This window comes from Ambystoma mexicanum, chromosome 4q, assembly GCF_040938575.1.
Source record: "Ambystoma mexicanum isolate Mex_15411 chromosome 4q, UKY_AmexF1_1, whole genome shotgun sequence".
Lineage (NCBI taxonomy): Eukaryota > Metazoa > Chordata > Amphibia > Caudata > Ambystomatidae > Ambystoma > Ambystoma mexicanum.
Window position 1 is genome coordinate 629,070,369 of NC_090928.1, and position 19,718 is coordinate 629,090,086.

Consider the following 19,718-nt stretch of genomic DNA (forward strand, 5'->3'; position numbering starts at 1 on the left):
GAAAAAGGAGGAGTGTGGTGCCTGCCCCTTTAAAGGCACACACGCGACGTGCGCTTGTAATAAACGGGGCGTTGCCATGGCTGCGTTAGAGCGATCGTGGAGCCCGGACAGGAAGCACGTCTCTGTGTGTGCTCTGTGGCTGGGAGGGTTCACCGGGGCAAGAGGAGCATTCTGATCACATGCAACAGTCCCTAACACCATAGAAATAGGCACGAGGACTACAACACAGCTGTGTGTTGTAGTTCTTTCATGCTACAATGGAAGTGCAAATGGCAGTGTTTAAAAGGGCCGAACAGCCAAAGAATGTTTAAAAAGTGCAGCGGCGAGACAGTAGTGAAGAAAACACAGGAGGTGTAAATTAAAAAATAAAATAAGAACGATCAACTCGAATTTATAAAAAAGAACTTAAAAGTCAATTTCAAATACAACAGAGCCGTATAAGCGTCCTGCTGGAATGGGGGCTGTAATGGGTTACTAAAACGGCAAGGGTTTAATAAATGGAAAAAAAGCCATGTTACCAACAGGGTCTTTGTTTACTCCCAAGCGGCACTTTAAAGCTGAGCAGTACAAACGATTATGCCTGTACGTTCAGTTTCATGATCATGTGACCAGGCCTATTCATATATTTAGGCCTCTTCTTTCCCGCTCTGTTTTTGCTGCTGTGAATATGTTTTGTTAAGGAGATAAATAGAACATGTTGGAAGAAGGAACTAATTGGGTGACAAGAAGTAATCCTGCATTAAAAATAATGGAAGTCTTGAAAGTGAATTACTAATGCTCTTCTGCACTTTGTGTGTCATATTGGGGAGGAAACACCCATGAAGTATGATAACAGAAATGCTCACATGTGTTGTGCTTGGAATGGCTTGCATCTAGGTGTTTGCACACCGTTTAAAATAACCCATGATCCCACAAGCTAACACATGCAATACCTCTTTTCCTGTCAAATTAAAGCATTCACCCAACAAGTATGGAACATAAGGCGGGGTTAAGCAGCCAGCCATTAACTGTAATGTAATCAAGTCTATCACTCCGTTGTAATCAGTGTGCACTGCCTGATTTAAAAAAATACATTGCACTGGTAGGAAGGACACTGACAAGGCAGGCCTCCACACAAGGAACTATACCAGTCTGAAAACAGGAGAGGGGGTACAGGTGTTCCCCAGTAGCCCTGAGTGAGCACAGTGAGCGAGTCCGAACCAATCACTCTTGTGTAAATAATGAGTGTAAACGTTGCATTTTACAACAAACATTTCAGAAGATTCATGTTGGCTGGTGGCCAGCAGCAATATGGTTCAGCAGGGGCGGGGGGATGGGAGAAGGTGTCTCCCTTAGATCCCCCCTCTCCCTCCTGAATCAGTGTGGGGTGGAGCCGTCTTCGTGACCCCACCCCTGCCTGCAACAGGAATGGAGGGGGAGAGTTGAAGACCTTCATTGGGTCCCATGGCACAGCATTTTTTTTAGCACCCATCGTATACAGTGACCTCTGCGAAAGCCATGTTGCTTTGGTCTCGGTCTCCCTGATGCCCCGCAGAGTGCCGCGCCTTTCAGGCCCTGCCAATGCACTGCTCGAAGTGACAGCCAGCATCAGTCTTTGCTTATGAAACTCCCTTTGCATTCTGGAGCAGATTAAAGATACTGGCTCCATAATGCAGACGGAATTAGAGTCTTACAGGGACCAGAGGATCCAGAAAGAAGCGGGGCAGTACCCGACCACCCGTTATACACTAGCCATCACTGTATCTGAAGGATGCAATGATGCAATATCCAGTCGGTGTCTCTTCTACCTGAATCATACCCACTTGGACATACTTTTAAAAATATAGTAAACATGCTTCCTTTTCCACAAAATGCTAGTTTGTGGTCGCTGCAACAACTCTTCTTAAAAGGTAATACTGGCGACAAGTTATTAATAACTCTGCTTCAAGTTGACAGCCAGTGCCCCTTGGCTCTTGAAGTTCTAGTGGCAGCCTGGCCGCTACGTGAATAATCTGTGGAGCCCAGAGCCAACTGACCCCTCACCCTTGCTTTGTGTTATACAATGACGACAAAGGCATTGTATTGGTGTTGGCAATAAAAGGCTGTGGTTTTTATTGCACGATATATAATCATAAACCATATTTTGGTAAATGTGTTTATCAAAATCACACGTGAATGAACAATGTTATCTTTTGGGCACATGGTCCAGGGGGCTTCGACCTGGCCCGTGCCGCCATCTTCTTCCCACGACTTTGTGGGCTACGTTCGTTGCCCTGTTTTCCCCTTTCTTCTCCCCTTCTTCTTCCTCCTGTGTGGGTGGGATTGGGAAAAGAAAAGTCTCCTGCGTTCGCAGGATAACTACTGGTGCTCCGTTCGGAGGACCATGAAGGACTTGATTCCCTCTTTCCTTTTATTCCCCACACATAGCCTGAGGCTTGCTGCCCCTCTGGCCGGTTGGCGCCGGCGGCCATTGACACCTTAGTGTGGCCTCCCTTCTCTCCCTTTTTTCTTTCCCCCTGCTCTTCAAGTCCTTGGACTTGTCCCCTTAGGTGCTTTAGCACCCTGGTGTGTTTTCCTCTTGGTGTTTGGGTGTAACAGATGATGGGAGAATGGGTGCCAGAACTTCCTCCCGTTGTGTTGTACAGCTGCTTATGGCAGCCTTAGATAGTTTGTGTGTGTCATGTCACCCTGGGCACCCAGATTATTCCCGTGCCTCCTAGCTGCATGGGTGTTGCAGCACAGCTGGTAGTGCATGGTGAGGGTAGCTCCGGGAGAGACTTCAGCTGAACGCGGTTGGGGCTGTGTTCACTGTACGCTGGAACAGGCAGTGTCAGGGCTCCAGTTTGGAGCACTGTGTCAAGGTCACTGCCAAGGAGGCGTGCACATGCTGAATGCTGACTTATAGAAGATCTTCCTGCGATGTTTGAAAGGTATGTATCCATCAGTTTACAAAAGGGAGAAAGCACTTTCAATTTATTTTCTTGCCACCTACAGAATGAGAGAAAAATGATAATGCAGTTAAGTATTTATGGCCTGATTCATGGAAAAGGGCGCATTTCTCCAACAATTGCTGCATGTTGAGAACGACACTGCGCGAGCCTGCGTGCAGAATAAATAATGTGCACCCTGCGTATTCATGGAATATACTGCGCAAAGTGATCGTATTCGCAAGTCGTGCCCGGAACACCCCGACACGCAAAGCATAAACAACCAGAACAACTACCTTTGTGTATGTTCTGGTGCTCCCCCGGGCGCGAATACATGCACCATTCAAAAGGTGCGTGGGGTCCCCCGCAAGCAGGCCTGTATCTCAGGGACCCTGCGCAGGGTCCTCCGTAACTGTTGCTGGCACCCTGACAACACACGTATGATATTTGGTAACTCAGGTTAAACTCTGAAAATCTGCATGCAAACCCCCATAAACCGTTCCTGCACCCCGCTACACGGCGTACACGCACCCCTAAGTTAGATCAGAACCCTGGTTGCGTACGCGCACCCCTAAATCCGACATGCAAACCCACCTCCACATGGCCATTTCTATGTAGAGAGACTCCGTGGGTGATTTCATGAATACATGTCGTTTGGCACAATTGTGGGCGTGCAAGGGACTGTCTGCAGGCCGTCCCTCGTAACACCCACTTTTTCTCATGTTCTTCCCCATTTTCTGTGTTCTGCCCCCTTCTGCGTGGTGTCTCGCTTAAGGCGCTCGACGGCTCGCTCTGCTGAACCTGTGCGAACTCCGCGCAAGTCCGTGAAAAGTCCAGCGCGTTCGAATCCATTAATCGACTAACGGTATTTTGCATGCAGTTTGGTACGCAAGTTCTCTATTTCCTGCGCAAATAATTCCTTGAATCAGGCCCTACGTGTCTGATTTCAAGACACAGATAGTATTTTATGTCATATTGATTGGTATTTGTAAATGGCACGTCTGCCACGGGTATTTCACACATCACAACGAATGAGCCAGAGGAAGTCGCAGCTTGCACCCCATAAATGTTCACCTTCTGGAGAGCAGAAGCGGGTGGTGGGTGCAAAGGGTGGCAAGCTGTTGCCCACGATGGGACTCAGGTCTGTTAGAATATATTTGAGCTCTGGCACTTTTTTTTACAAATGAGTCCACTGGTTTTCCAGCACCCTTCTTCTGTCTGCCAATCCCAGGCTTATGCGTTTCCTGCACCCTTCTTCTCTCTCCCAGTCTCGGGCTCAAGAATTTCCATCTTCCTGTCGTCCTTCATCTCCTGGTTTGGTCTTTGGTTCGCAAGTATTCTCGTCAGCGATGGGGTGTTTTTTGCCTACAAACTTTGTGCAGCATTAGGTAGAGCTCAGGGGCCTGGATTAGCTTCACATTTCTGGGTAACCTACAAAAGGGTCTCTGCTTTACAAGACTCTGTGGGTATCCGCTCATGGATCTCTATTCTTTTCCTTGCTGTCCTCAACATTCCACAACACTCTCGCTTCACTTAGCGCTGTGGGTCCAACCCCTTTGGATTGAGGTTTTCCAATTTCTTGAGCCTACCTGGACCCTTCAACCTACCTCGACTGACTACACTCCTCCTGACGTTCTTCAAACTCCTCCTTGGTTCCTGCTACCACCTCCTTCCAATGTACATCAAGAACCTCCTAATTTATTTCTAGCACCTCCTCCTTATCATTCTCTCTTCTGTCACCTCCTGGTGTTTACTAACCTCCTCCTTAAAATCTTTTCCCACCTACTTCTCCATCTCTAACTCCAGCCAATTCTCCAAAATTCACCTTTGTTCCATCCCCCTTCTACTCACCAAACAATTACTGTTCCTCTCTGGGCTCCTTTTCCCTTCATTGATGGCAGGTATTTTGCCGTCTCAGACCACTTTGAGACACGGCAAAAAGCAAGAAACAAAAAACGATAGCAGGTCCATATGATACGGACAGTAACAAGTATGGTGTCAAGGTAATCGTAGGCATGCATCACCTTATACTTGGAGGAATTCATAATTTACATAGCCCGATAGAAAGAAATGAAGGTCGGTCTGCAAGTTTGGGCTGGGCTGCTCCCATTGGTGGCAGTAACCAACTGATTTGCATATAGTTGATCCCCTTTTGCAATGGAGCAGACGGGCTAAAAAACAGTGGCGTGGAACTTTGCCCAGAGCAGTGGCAGTGGTTCAGATTATTCAAAATCTTGCACCCATCACTTTTTTGGTTATAGTTTGTCTCCCTATGTGAGAGAGGGTATGCCCAGACGTGGGTCCCCTGCTTGCTGCACCACACGGAACCAATGTGCACCTCACTGATGAAGCCTTATAATGCTGAAACATGTCTGGGGTTGCTTGTGTTTCTGTGCAGAGAGGAGCTGGCCTAGTAGTTGGGGCTGGGCTGCTCCCATTGGTGACCGTACCTGACTGATTTGCATATGGGTGGATCCCTATTGCAATGGTGCAGACGGGCTAAAAAACGGTAGTGTGTCAGTGTTTCCACTCTATTCAAAACCTTCCACCCATCACTTTTTGGTTATGGTCCGTCTATTTTGGCCATATTCGTACTTATGTTGCTCCTGGTGGGAGGTTGGAGGGGGATCCCTGGTCCCCTGCTTTACCCCAGCTCTCCCTTAACAATAGTTGCCCATTGGGAATCAAACATTGCTTGACAATCTGCTTCTCTGCTGCCTGCCGTTTCGAGCTAAACTGAAAGACAATGCATCCCAGGATCCTTTGCAGCTACTTTGGGAACGGTGTTTTCACTCTTGGTGAAGGATCTCAGTTGCTGTGGTCCAATTGGTTCAAATAGGGAAATGGTTGGTTCTGTTGCTTTTCAAGGTTGCCATTGGCCACAAAGCGGATAAACTACTTGCGCGGGTACACAAAAACAGCCAGCACAGAGCGTGAAGAGGAGAACAGAGATAACAGCCACAAAACGTGTTAATAGTACTCTGACATAGTCAAGGCATGATGTCAGCTAAATCATATGAGCAGAGCCAGTAGCATCATGCACTCTTTGATCTAATCCTCCGCACCCTCGATGACATGTCACAGGGATGGACATCACATGAACATTGACCCTGACTACTCACATGCTGCGACACTACAGATCTCAATTCAATCAGAGAAGTTGATAGAAACATACACTAACTGTAAACGAACCCAGAACTTCCAAGTATCACAGGAAAAGAGGGTTGGATTGGCCCCTCGGCCTTTCGGCCAGTGGCCGGGCCGAAATCGTCTCTGGGGAGTAGGGGCCGGTTTCTGGCCATGCCTGGGCCGGTTTGGAAAAATAAAATTGGGAAAAAAATATATTTTTTTTCCAATTTCTTTTTTTTTTCTTTCAAAAAGCCTTTCATCCTTCTTAGGTCGATAAATGAGTACCAGCACAGGTTGGGTGATACTGTATGCATATTTGTTCTATAAAAAAGAGCTTAAGCGTAAGTGCTATACAGTAACATATCATTTGACCTTGGACGTCTGCTTGGATTTACAGTAATTTAGTGTACTTAGCAACAATGCTATTTGATGGCACTTCCTGTTTTGACAAGGGGTGAAAGGTCGTGTTTCATGGCTTCCCGGGATGTCACTTTGGGCTGGGGTCCAATGACGATCACTTCCGGTGATGTCATCAGAGGTCAAGACTCGTGAGGCGAGGGGTGGGACACTTTTTTGAGGCGAGGGGTGGCACACTTTTTTTTGGGTGACCGGGTCTATTTCTTGTCCCAGTTCGACCCTGCAGGAAGAGCTAATAGGCAGGCCTGACCATCTCAATGATGGCACCTGCTGCCATCAGTTAGGGTGCCTCAAGATGGCAGGCATCCGTTCTCTTCGGCTGCCTGGAGGAGGGGATGAATTCTGAAAAGCACGCGCATCTCTGCTGCTGGGGAAGCTAGAGACTCGGGAGAGGCCGTGTCTGAACACTGAAGGTGGGAAGAGTCCATGAGTTCGCGGTTGTGGTCCCTGGTGGTCCTTGAGTAATACCCAAAGCCTTCCAAGTAACTCTCTCTCGAAAGGCAAGGTAAGGGTACTGAAATGTACTTGAACAGCCGGGAAGCGGCTTCGAAGGATCTGTGCAGCTGATTTTCTCACAAGCCAAACACCTACGCAAGAGGTGTTAATGTAACCATGGTGGCATTGCCAGTGTGCTGGGATGGGACGTGGGGACGATGTTAAAAGAGCTCTGCCCAATAGAACATAGAACCATTTTATGTACAATGATTATTACCCAACGCAAATTGGTACTCATTTATTAACCTTAAAAGGAAAAAAGGCTGAGTTGGTCGTTCCGAGATTTAAACCTGCAGATTATAGCTGCAAATGCTCAACACGCTGAGCTATTTTACCAGTATATTACCAGTGAGTGTCTAACTAGATGCTTAGATTCCACCAAATCAACTGTCTGGACAACGACTGTTACCTGTTCATGTAATCCCAAATATAAAATGCACATGTGTTGAGCAGGGCCATTAGAAGGGTTTTTCTGAGCAGGCATCTTTCTTATCCATACCACATAAATCTCAGTAATGCATGGTTCCCTCAAATGCTTAAGGGGAAGCCTCTGTTGGAGCCCTTTCAACTGGGCCGGATTATTGGCAGCTCAGTCAGGGTTAAGATTAATTTTGTATTGGTAAAATAACTCAGCGAGATAAGCTTTCCCTGCTGCAGGCTCGAATCCCGACAAGGCCAACTCAGCCTTTCATCCTTATTGTATGTAAATGTCCAGCGCTTTGATATGATATGATAGGCTATTTATGACACGCTTAATACCCAGAGGTTTCAAAGCGCGGACCCGGGGATTGAACCTGTAGTGCTCTGTGTCGTCTTGCTTCCAAGGCAAGCACGTTGCCCTCGAGCTATCCGTTGGCGAAAGCGCTTTATAATTAACAGATCATTATAATCATTTTCACTCTGCATCAGGCCAACCTTGGTTACTTCCTGGACCACTACTACCCCACCCTTTCCAGGTGGAGAACAGAATCATGGCCCCTGCGTTGAGCAAGGTTAGTCAGTGCTTTAAGTGGGCCGGGGCCTGCCGGGGCTGGGCCCCAGCAGTCTCCGAAAAGTGAGGCTGAGCTGGGGCCCTGCCGTGGCCCTCCGGTCCCAGCACTTGACGGCGGGTCATTGTCCCGCCACAACCGTAGCCGCGACGGGAGATGAGCCCGCTGTCATCAAGACAGGCAGCTGTGACTAACCGAAGTGCAGGGCAGTCACAGCTTCGTTCAAACTCGTTTGTGGGAAGCTGTGGCTGGCCAGCACTTGTGTTAGCACAGTTGAGGAAACCCACCATTACCACCCTTTTGTCTCCACTCCCTGTTGTGCCTTTTACAGGGTAGGGCTGAGAGTAACATGCACAACAGGAGTGGAGACAGAAGGGTGTTAATGGATGTCCCATTAACCCCATATTCCTTGTGAAGACAAACAGCACACTCTGTTTTCCCCGCTTCCTGTTCAAGAAAGGGGTGAGACAAAGAGGCGCTTCAAACGCATGCAAAAGTGGGTGAATGTGGCACTCCAAGATCTGGCTGTAGAATGCAGTGTGGACTGGTGATTAGCTGGCGAATTTTGAATTGGCAGAGTCCAATCGCACACGGTCAGGAACATAGCAGGCTGCAAAGATGGGTACCATGAGATGAGCATCACTCTCCCATGACACCAACGCCCTGGAAAGACCCGCATTCCTGGTCCCTTAGGCTCAGAATCGTGTGTTTCACTCACGCAATTTAAGGTTTTGTGAATGTATTGTCTTTTATTTCCGCTCAGGTAGAGTGGTCACAGCAGTTACACAAACGAGCAGGCTCGTCCAAGATTAAGAACAGAGAAGGAATAAAGCGGATGTAGGGCAGCATGCCACCCTTGAAAGGGAGGGGTACATTAAAGACAAGAAAGACCCCCACGACCCAGGGCACATGGCAACGCTCCTTCTAATAGTCCAGGCCAGTGGTTACCCTCAGAGTCATGCAGGGAGCAGGTGCGGCAAACTGGGAATGTGGCGCCTAATCAGAACGGACGGGGGAGGGAAGAGTGGCACGCAGCAGAACAAACAAAGGTAAGAAAACACCTGTGACACTTCAGACAGCTGGTCGCTTCTAATCAAATGTAAACATAATGTACTACCCACTTTACACAGTTCTAAAATGTAAAAAAATGGGGGTCTTCAATTGTCCATGAAAAAATGCTGTGGTCTTGTTATTTTTGCTCTGAGTGTATGTGACTGAAGTCCATCAGTGTGGTGGCCCCGACCGAGGTGGCCGAGTGCCAAGGTTAAAGATGTTTCTTGCCTATTTGGGATAGAGCACCTGAGGGGAACAGAAAATCAAGTAGCACCTCTTTTTCCCACAGGTCCAGTCTTTGTGTTGTGTGCACCTGGCTGTGGCCTGCGTTCTGCCCTGTGCACGACCGATTTAGGGAATTGTGCTGCTGGAACAAAGATACCCCCCCCAAAAATCAATGAAGGCATCCAATAATCTCTCGCTCCTTCACCCCCTCCCCACACCCCTCATCATGACCACAACACATTGCTTGATATGTTGTCCTGGAAGTCGCCATCATTAGCTTGATGTCTCCCCTCATGTTCCTGCACCCGCTCATCCTTGCATAAGTCAGAACAATAAGCAAGAAGGGGTTTAAGGCCATTACCAATGCCTGAGTCCTCAGACGTGGACTCCCTGCTCACTGTGCTCAGACGTGGACTCCCTGCTCACTGTGCTCAGAGAGGCACAGCTCCACCTCACTGATGAGGTCCAACAAGGCTGAAACACGTGTATGGGGTTGCTGTTGGTACTCTTGTTCAGAAGGGAATTGCCATAGCATTTCGGTGCTGGACTGCTCATGTGGGTGGCACAAAGACTGATATGCAAATGGCTATTTCCCATCTGTGAAAGGTACGGTGAGCAAAAAGAGTGCTGCAAATTCTCATCTCAGAACAGGTTATCATGCCATGTTCTTTCTGGAGAGGGGCGCCTGCTACCTTTTTTGCAAAATCGCCTCATACTGCCCATTCCTGTAATCCATCACCATTTTCGGCCGATTAATGAACGTTTGCACCGGTGCTATAAGATCCATTTAGCATTTGCTGTATTGCTTGTGCAATACACAATGAAGCAAGCATGCACCAATCCAGATTACATTAAAACAATCATGCCCGCATGATAGGGAAACATGCAGGCGCTGGGCTCTGCAACCATGCCCTGGCCGCATTGGGCAAGGGCAGTGGTAAACAAACTTTTTTATATCGAGCCCCCTGGGTAAAAAAAGTTGTTGGTAGGCCTTCGTCCCCAAATGCAAGGACAGCTTGTATTTTATATTAAAAGCAGTCAACTTTCTCTCTTTTTAAAAAGCCTCACCCTCAACAGTACAATGAAATGATTCACCCATGACCACACGTTTTGGTTGTAGCAGTGTTGTAGTATGCGCTTAGTTGTGTAGATGAGACCACCCCTATTCCTTTTTACATGCTCTTCTTTAGGCCACGTCTTCACGTTTTAGGCCACGCCCATCAGGCAAGCCACACCCCCAAATGATCCTCCCCCTGCCCCTCAATTTCTTACCCCACTTAAAGCACTGATGTTAGTCTTCCGGGAAAGACTAATGACCATTTTAACTTCACAGCAGGGCCAGTCTTCTGAATAAAATGTCTGCTTCCGCATAACAGGAGCAGGTGTTTATGACTAACCGAACTAGTCTTTGAAGGTTTCAGATCTTCAATGACCAATACAGGAGTCAAAGAAGAAATCCGATGTGTCTGTGATGTGACGGTGCCTCACCTCCTTGTATACACGCCCACTTCCACTCAAGGTGCTATTGTTTACCGTGGAGTGCAGTGATGATGTGTCCCCGTGTTCAGAGAGGAAGTGCCCTCAGCTAAAGAATGAAAGGCTTCCGGCCCATCATTGCTACTTGGTGATAGTTGCTGTAGAGTGGCAAACACTCATTCTGAAGTGGAAGCCCACTGCTCCCCAGGGGGTCGATATGAGGCCTCAAGTTGGAGGCTAATTTGCATATATTTTTTGTTTGTTTAGTTGTAGAATACAACTTTTCAAATATCAAGATTCTTTTGACTTTAAAACAATTATCACAAAATTATAAAAATCTTCTTAATTTTGACAATAGTTAAAAATCTAATATTTCACTGTTGAGAAGAAGCAAGGAGTAATAAGAATGTGGATTTTGTAGAGTGAATTCGCTACTAAGAATTTGACCTGTCACTTTTAAAATATCTGCTAGATATTTAATTTCAATAAATACTTTATTGTTGCCAAATTTAAAGATATATGATAAGCACGGGAGATAATTTCCCACATTTGGTGTGGCGTGAGTATTCGATACTCAGCAAAAGATTTGTAGAAATATTCACGCCTTCGTGCTTCGAAATGTACACATTCGACCAGCAGATGCTTTAATGTCTCTGGATGATTGGGTAGATTGCAGAAACCACACGTGGGATTCAGATTTTCTCTCGTACTCAAGGCTAATCGTTCTTTTGTGGCCCAAAGGTCAAAGAGTAAGCACATACCGTGAGCTTGGTACTGATGATTAGGAAATTTCACCAGGTATATCAGTAATGTATTTCTTTTTTTTAATTTTCTGCAACGAAACTATCTCTACCAAGCATTCTCTGGTGAGGCCGCATTTGTGCAACCTTGAATCAAGCCTTCTTAAATTGTCTCATAGCGCCTTGATGCCCGTGGGCTGCAGTGCGCTTTACAAATACAAATAAATAAAAAAAAAATACACAAACCAGGGATGAAGTTTTCATATTTACATATAGCGGATTGCAATTCTGGGCAATGACGCAGGGTCGCCCAAGTCGAGGCAGAGTAAATGAGGTTACCATTCGGCAGGCTAGGAGAGGGGCTGCTCCCGCCCCCACACCAGCTCCTCTCCCGCACAAGCGCAGAGACACGCAGTCTCTGTCACACAATGCCTAGGAAGGGTGGGTTTCGAACATGGGCCTCGCCCTTCCTCCAAACAACAAGGTGCTAAGCACCTACGGAAAACCAACAGGCATGCAGGGCCTAGGTTCAAAGACCTGCCCCCTCCTCAGGGTCAGACATGTCAGCTCTCCGGCTGGGGGCTGGCGCATAGCCCCCACTACTATACACATCAAAGACCCAGGGTTTCCCTGGTCTTATAAATAAGATCAGAATGCTCTAAGAAAGCACAATCTGTTTGTGGACCCTGAACGGGGACCCAAACTGACAGGAGGTTCGCTGTTCACTCAGCGTCTTCCACACTTTTGCTTCTTTACCACAAAACCCTCCCACCCTACAAATAAGTGAGAAGAACAAAGGAAAAGAAGTACAGGGCACTGTACGGTGTCCACAACGAGTCGTGGGACATGAAAAGGCAGCACGGGCCAGAGGGGGTAACCTCGGGACCCGGTGCCCAAAAGTATGATATTATTATGATATGTGATTATTTGTGTACCTGCATAACCATATCTGTACAATTAAATCCTATGGCCTTTTATTGCCAACACTTGACAAAATATTGTTAGACCAATCATTTTGGGTGAGGGTCAGGGTTCGGCCTACAGAATGCATGCATATGGGTTCATCAGTTATCCATGGTGCCACTGACGACTTCAATATTTTGAAAAGAAAATAATGCAAAATGCCCCTCCCTTAAAATGTAAAATGGTGCGAGTTTCTGGGCATCTTATAGCAGTTGGCACAAGTTGATGTTTTCTTTGTGATCCATTCTCTGTAAGTGCTGAGGCGCCCCCTTACGAATGACTGTGAGGTAGGTGTAAAACCCTCTGAATCGCCACGTTTTACTGAGTAATGAATGGCACGCAGTGTTCATGACTGACAGACAGCACTTGCTGTATTTGTACAACAGATGGGGGGAGCTGGCCGGAATGTTCAGCCTCCAATGGAGTTATGCAGTTTTTTGTCTTCTGCTTTTGTAATGGTTCTGTCGTTTACATGTGTTTTTTAAGGTAGCATGTGTTAGTTTGAATGTGAATGAGAGTTTAGTGGTATGAATGCTGGATAGTTGTAGTATCTCATGCTAGATAAATAACACATCATGCAAGGGACAGGGGAAAAAAGAACAAAATGTGTTACTTTCTGTCCATGCCAATGCCATGTCCCCCACTGTTGTGGGGAATGTGTGTTCAGCTATCCTCTTGATTCTTTGATTTCATTAACAAGTCTTTCTGATTTAAATTGTGTTGTTCAAAATTATGCAGTATTTGACGATTCGCCAAATTGAAAAATTTATTTCTAGCAATTTTACTTTGTGAAATAGTGCAGGCGCTATTTTCTACTTTTGTGTTGGCAGATCTGGTTAAGACATTTTTATTACACCATTAGCGTCTTTACTGCTCCAATTAAATCAGCAACTCTCAGAAGACTGCTTTGAAAAAACACTGGCAAGCACGGTAAGTCTTGATTAAAGGGAGCTCAAACAGTTCCCAGGAGGAGGTGTTTTTGGCAGGGAGGGGCAGGAACTGGGTTGGAATCGTCCTCGGGATTAGCATGGCAATGGACAGCCAATGGGTGGGCAAATAACCAAACAACACCTACAAGCTGTGTGTCCCTCCTCATATGCTATGACTCCCTATCTGTACTCTAATGCAATAGCTCTGGCTTATAGGTGATGAAAGGCTTCAAACTGGGGGTGGTGCAGGTTACAGGAAGGCGGATAGCGTTTGTGATGGTTTCAGTGCTTGTTGATTCAGCCAAGGGAGATCAAAGATCAGAAATTTACGAATTAGGATGGTAAATTGTAATGTGTATGAAGAAAAGGGCAATGCTGGAAAGGGAAAAAAATGTACTAGGGGAACCTTCTCCTTGGAAGGAAGGGGCCATGAGGAGGAAGGGGCCATGGGGAGGAAGGGACGGGCCGAGGTGTGGACCCGGGCCATGTCATGCAATATAGTATTTTTTCATAGAACCCAATCCTGGCAATTTGCATAAAAACAAAGAGCATTATGGGAACATAAGAATGTCCAGATTTTTAAATTTGAAACATGGCTTATAGTGAATTAGTAAGAAACCCTTTTGAGTGAATAATTGAAGATGGGCTCTGCAGTTTGTATTGGTCAAACTACTCGCCCTAAGAAAAACATGTCTATACATTGCAGAACATATATACCAGTTTGGAGAGCTGCAACAAGTATGTCGGGTTTTGGCTCTTTCTGTATTCAGTTTCCCGTGCGAGTCTGCTTATTAAAACGTGGCTCTTGCATGTGATAACGGCATACATGCCAACCCTCCTGATTTAGGTAGGAAACTTCCAATTTTCATCTCAAAAACGTTGCTATTTTTACCTGTCTCCTGCATTCAAATAATTCTAAACCCAATAAAACTGAATGGAGAAATTCATTTGTCCCAATTTTTCTGAGAATCTCGTTCCCAGATGCTACAACATGATGGCATATATGACTCGGCTTCAGGACAGATCTTGCTGGGAGTATCCTTTTCCAAAGTTGCGTTATCACACGCACAAGCAACCCACGCTTCAAGTGCGTGTGAAAACGCAGCTTCAGAGCAGATCCGCGAGTGTAGCAGGCAAGCCCCTGGGTCATGGGACAGGGCAGGGCTGTCTTGCCGGAGCAAGACAGCCGGAGCGCCGCTCCATCTTGTCCCGGCACATTTCCTGCTCTGAAAGGGGATATGTACGAGAGCACAGTTTCAGTTGGGCAACACTTAAAGTGATGTCCGGCTGTGTGATGGACTCGAGATGTGCTCAAGCGGCCCGTGTCTGCTTTTATTGCCCAGGAGTAGGTTAAATTTCTGCCACAAAGGACACTCTAGATTGTCAATTCTGGGACTTGAGTCAAAAGTGACCAAGGCGGGAATAGTTGGGAAAGTGCACGGTGGCACACATCGGAAGTAGCAGGCAAACCCATGAATAGTACTTTGCTATCAGCTGTGTTTAGAGCAGGTGTCATCGGATAGCTGCCAGCATGCTACGGTGCACGAGTCCCTTTCTTCGTTGCCAATTCTGAAAAGCTTTTAGGGTGAGAAAGGCAAATTAGCTATCCTTGATGTGCAGCCAATCAAATCAAAGCCATAGCGGGTAGCTTCCCGATGCTCTCTGCGTTTGTGTGTCTACTAATGTCGAAGATGGAATGACCAATATTATCTCCAACGCGTAACTGTCACTTAAAGGGCCTTATTCGCTGGTACCCGGCTCGGCTGCAATCGTGCTGTCATTCCTTGTTCTTCTGTTGGCAAATTGACTGGACAATAACTTGTTTTGCACCCACAGCACACCCTTGCGACTCCGAGTACTTTGCAGAACAGGTTTGGCTGGTTTTAAACTCTGTGCTGTTATGTCGACCTTGCATTAATGTAAATCGGGAGTGGAGGGGGGGGGTCGCTACGAACCCCATGCAACGGTTTAGATGATCCTGTCTGCCGTGTGTACACCCATTACTGAAATTACACTCGGAAACCTACACGTTCCGCACAGATTCCTGCAGCAGGTGCAAGTCCCCGCCGAGCTGCTATTTTGGATAACGGCAATGGTGAGAGCAGGCAGTGTACACAGAGGGGAAGGGGGCGCTGCAAGTACTCACCCTGAAGGGCTGGTCCGGGATGAAGGGGAAGTAGGCCTGCGAGGACTGCTCCTCTCCCCACACGCCGGCCACACGGGCGTTCCGGAGCAGCTGCTTCTCCGCGAACAGCGCCTTGAGTTCCATGGCCACGTCGGCATCGTCGGCCTCCCCGCACGTGAGGCGGACATCAAAGCTGCAAGAGGGGCGGAAATGGTTAGAGGAGGCCAGCTGAGGACTGGGGCACACATGGGCCGAATTCACTGCATGCGTAATAGCGAAAGACACAGACTATGGGACCAGCAGAAGAGCACACGCTTCGCGCGCAGTGGTGCGGAAAAGCCCGCAGGATAAGTGGCTGTCTTGCACAGGCGGTGTTTCCATACACAGAGCGTGTGGGTGTAATCACGGGGTGTAGAGGTTTTAAATTGGAAAGCACATACAACTATTTCTAGAAAGCAAGTTTAAGTGGGAGGCGAATATTGTGTCTTTCCCCATTGGACCAAATCGGCGTATTTTTGGATACCTTCTGCTTCATCCCGATTCAATGTTTGCGGTTTACAGTGGACGTTTATATTACTCCAGGGGTAGCATCGCGGGCATTTGGTGGAACACGTTTGCTGTGTGTGGGTCCGGAATTAGATCCGATTAATGTGTCCAGAATGTGATTTGTGTCTACGTGTGTGTGTGGGGATGGGGCTGGGGGCTAATTGGGGTGACACTAGTTTGCTCACTGCACAATTTTTAATATGCTTTCAATACATTAATCCTATTTACACTTTTTAGGAAAAGGAAGATCCATAATTTGCCCAGAATCACACTGTTTCCCGTCAAGTGCGCAGCCGCGATTACAGCCCAGGTCGCCTTCCTAGTGACAATGCAGCCACCTATTTCCCCCCTTCACCCCCGGGGGCCACCATTTCTACACCTGCTGAATTTAAGATGGATTCGCACCCGCTTTGCCATGACACCAGTATTTCGTGCTTCGCTGCAGATAAGACAAGACGACGCTCTGGTTATGTTCGAGCTGCCTCGGGTTGGGTTGCAATGTTGCGCTATGCGGGTTTGCCACGCACTCCGCTGCTTTCCAGGTTTTACACTCGCACACACCTAACTGGTGAGCCCGGGCAGACGTGCCCAACCTTGCCAGAGAATACAGGCTAGTAAACGCCAATGAACGTGTGGCTTGTAAGCAAAAGGGGAAAACGCAGTGTTTTGTAAATGCATGAAACAGAGCTAAAAATAAACTGCGTATGCGGCCGTTCCCTGCAACGAGGGGAATACGCTGCGATCGCCTATGGACTGCCATGCGCGCAGAGCTGCGCCCAGGAATCGCGCAAAGCGGGCTCTTACCTCTCTGGGTTGGGGTCCAGTATGCCCATGACTAGTATCTTCTTGCCAGGCCGCATGCCCGCTTTTATGTGGCCACAGAACGGAACAGTCTAGAACCAGAAAAAGAAAGAGGGCATTGAAATGCATCTGTCGAAAACAAGAGGGGATGTGCGGGGGGGGGGGGGGGGGGCAATGCTCGCGTTCCAGGAGTAAGAGAGAAATCTGTTTACCAGTCGTGGGAAAAAGACTTCAGTCTGCACGGGAGAGCCCAGCGAGTCGTTGAAATGGTGCCCATGTTCAATGTTCTGCATGGGAACAAAGCGAGACGCGTGCATTAACAGGTATATTTAATAAGTGATGCGACATTTGTTGTGGTAGGTGGTATTCAATTCTGGAAATCAGACAGCGAGGAATAATCGAAACGGTGAAAGGAAAACAACTACAGCCCATTCCCATCCACTTTGTGATAAGCCTTCATTCGGTGCCCAGCCCGTGGCGAGCAGCCAGACATCAACCCTTTGTGATGTTGTGTAGGCAGGGGGTCAAAGAAACAGGGGCATTGTGACAATCACCTTTTAACAACCCCTCTCCCCGGGAGACCTGTTGGATGAACTCAGTTCATATTCCAGAGGGCAGAGGGTGCGATGTGGGTCATTCACCACATAGTGTGGGGAGATGGTAGCGCAGGGTGGCAGCCGCCAGGGCACACTCACACAGCCCCACGAAGACTTTCTCCAGACCCTTGCCAAGCTGCAGCCGTTGTGGCCAGGGCTGGGCTGTAAACAAGTGGGCAGGAGCGGGGGATTAGGCGCTTTGCTGCCCGCAGTTCTTGCCACTGGCAGGGACCAGCTGCTGCTGGCAGCCTGTTGACGTGCGGGAGGGCAGAGCTTGGGTAGCAGCTGGCACGAGGGACTCAGTGCCCCTTGGTCACGCCGAGGGCAGCCCCCAACACACACACAAGCAGGCACGCCAGGGGCACTTACCATGGACAGGCGGCTGCTTCCCTCCACCAGAGACCCCGCCATCTTGCCGCGCTGCAGAGCGGTGGAGGCGGCGGTGGCGGATGAGCTGCTGCTGCGGGGAGGGGAGGAGGGCAGGCGGTGGGCAGGTCTCCGCCCGGCTCAGCGTGGCTCGCAGCGGTCCTCGGATGCCCCAGCGGCTCTGGAGCTAATCCCGGGAGAGGCTGAGCGCGAGGAGAGGCAGCGACGAGGAATGACTCGCTGCGGCAGGGACTGCAAGGGTGTGAGCAGGGGCCGTGACAGGGACGAGCCCGGCAGGTTATATCGGGTCCTGCCCACCTGGAGAGGAGCCCGGCGCCGGGGTTGCGGGCGGAGCCGCGGGACCACGGGCTCTGGCTCGTCAGCAAGGGCAAGACACCGTGGACGCCAAAATAATAACACAAGACAGCATTGAGTATCATGCCAGCATGTGGTGGATGACTGGTTGGCATATGTAAGACATTTCACCCTGATTCCATACCTTTCTAAAATGGTAAACATGCTGCAACATGCGTTCCACTTTTCTTCGGCCCCCTCTGTGTGTGGCCAAGAGGGAGTTGGGGATCCCTTATTCAGGCCTCCTCTCACTGCTGGACTACATAAGGGCTCGTGTGTGGCCACAAGGTACTTTCTGAATGGGGCACTTTTGGACAACTTCTGCGTTGGAAAAAAGGGTCAGACAAAAGTGTGTATTGGTGCACCTCGTGCTGCTACATACGCCCATTTCAGTGCCAAGTCGAGGTTGGATATTCATGGCAAAATTGATGTCAAAGAGTCCCCCAAATATGGATAGTTATAATTTTTCTTTTTACCAGAGATTGGTTTCAAAGCACAGGATCGGGATTCGAACCCGTGTTGCCGCTGCTGCGTTGTCTTGCCCTGAGCTATCACCCCTCACAGCACTCTACCTGCTCCAACAGTTAACCCGCCAGCATGAGCCAATCTCTGAGCTTTTTGTCAGAGGATCACATTTTAGATTTGGCCTTATTTAGAACTACATGATTCAAGGTACGGTAGTTGTTACAACCTTCGATGGGCTTTAACAGCTTTTGGAGTCTTTCAACTTGTGTGTGGGGCTGTGGAATGCTCATATATTTTGTGGTGGGGGGCGGTTTCCCTTTCTTTGAAGTTGCAGCAATTAGGCGTAGGACGGTTGAGATTTCAGTGATGTTCCAGATCCTTTCGCCCAAAGATTGATTTAGAAAGACCGTTCCATGCCCGCACAGACTGATGTTTCTATATGGAACTGTCAAGCCCCTGCCGCACACGAGTGCGCACAGGGGCTGACAGGCACGTTGGGACCCGAAGCGAAGGACGAGGAGAACGGTTAAGTGTGTGGGTGCGTGTGTGTGTTGTGTATGTATGTGTTTTGGCTTGCGTGAGGGGAATGGGTTGGGACTGAAATCCTGCGGGAGAGGGTGTGGTGGGGGACAGGGAGAAACAATAGGGGTTTAGGGGGGATAAACCCACCACAATATAAAAAAAAACACATTTTAAAGAAAGGTCTCAAGACAAAAATACGTTTACAATGCTGTTTTTACGATTAAAAGAAAATCGAGCATTGAAAATCAGTCTTTTTCTCTTGAGACCATTAAAATGAGGTCTTTTTACTTAGAACCGTTGAATCGTCATAATTTTAGCTGTTTTCTGAAGGGCAGGCGGTCTCCTTCTGTGCAGTGGGGTTTCGGCAGAGAGTTCCGGAGTTTGGTTGAAAGGAAGGAGAAGGAAGATCTTCCAAGCCATTTCCGGCTGAAGCTTGACCTCATTCATAGGGCATTGTTGCTGGATCAGAGCAATCTCAATGTAGTTGGCAAATTTCCTTCAGATGGATTCTGGGCCCCCGCTGCGGGAAGCATGGCGGGTGATGCATAGAGGTTTGAAGGGAATCCTCAATTTTTCGGGGAGTCAGTGGAGTATACGAAGGGCTGAGGTGATGTGCTTGTG

The 19,718-nt window shown here is 48.1% G+C and overlaps 1 protein-coding gene across 1 annotated transcript in view; it reads right to left on the minus strand.

The window, feature by feature from the left end:
• Nucleotides 1–18,093, minus strand: part of LGALSL (galectin like) — a 41,333-nt gene extending 23,240 nt beyond the window's left edge. The window contains exons 1-4 of the mRNA XM_069608180.1: nt 17,760–18,093; nt 17,007–17,081; nt 16,798–16,886; nt 15,469–15,640 (exon numbers count right to left, since the gene is read on the minus strand). Coding sequence (XP_069464281.1) covers nt 15,469–15,640; nt 16,798–16,886; nt 17,007–17,081; nt 17,760–17,801 — 378 coding nt within the window. The 5' untranslated portion in view covers nt 17,802–18,093. The remainder of the gene's footprint in view (nt 1–15,468; nt 15,641–16,797; nt 16,887–17,006; nt 17,082–17,759) is intronic.
• Nucleotides 18,094–19,718: the final 1,625 nt, after the last annotated feature.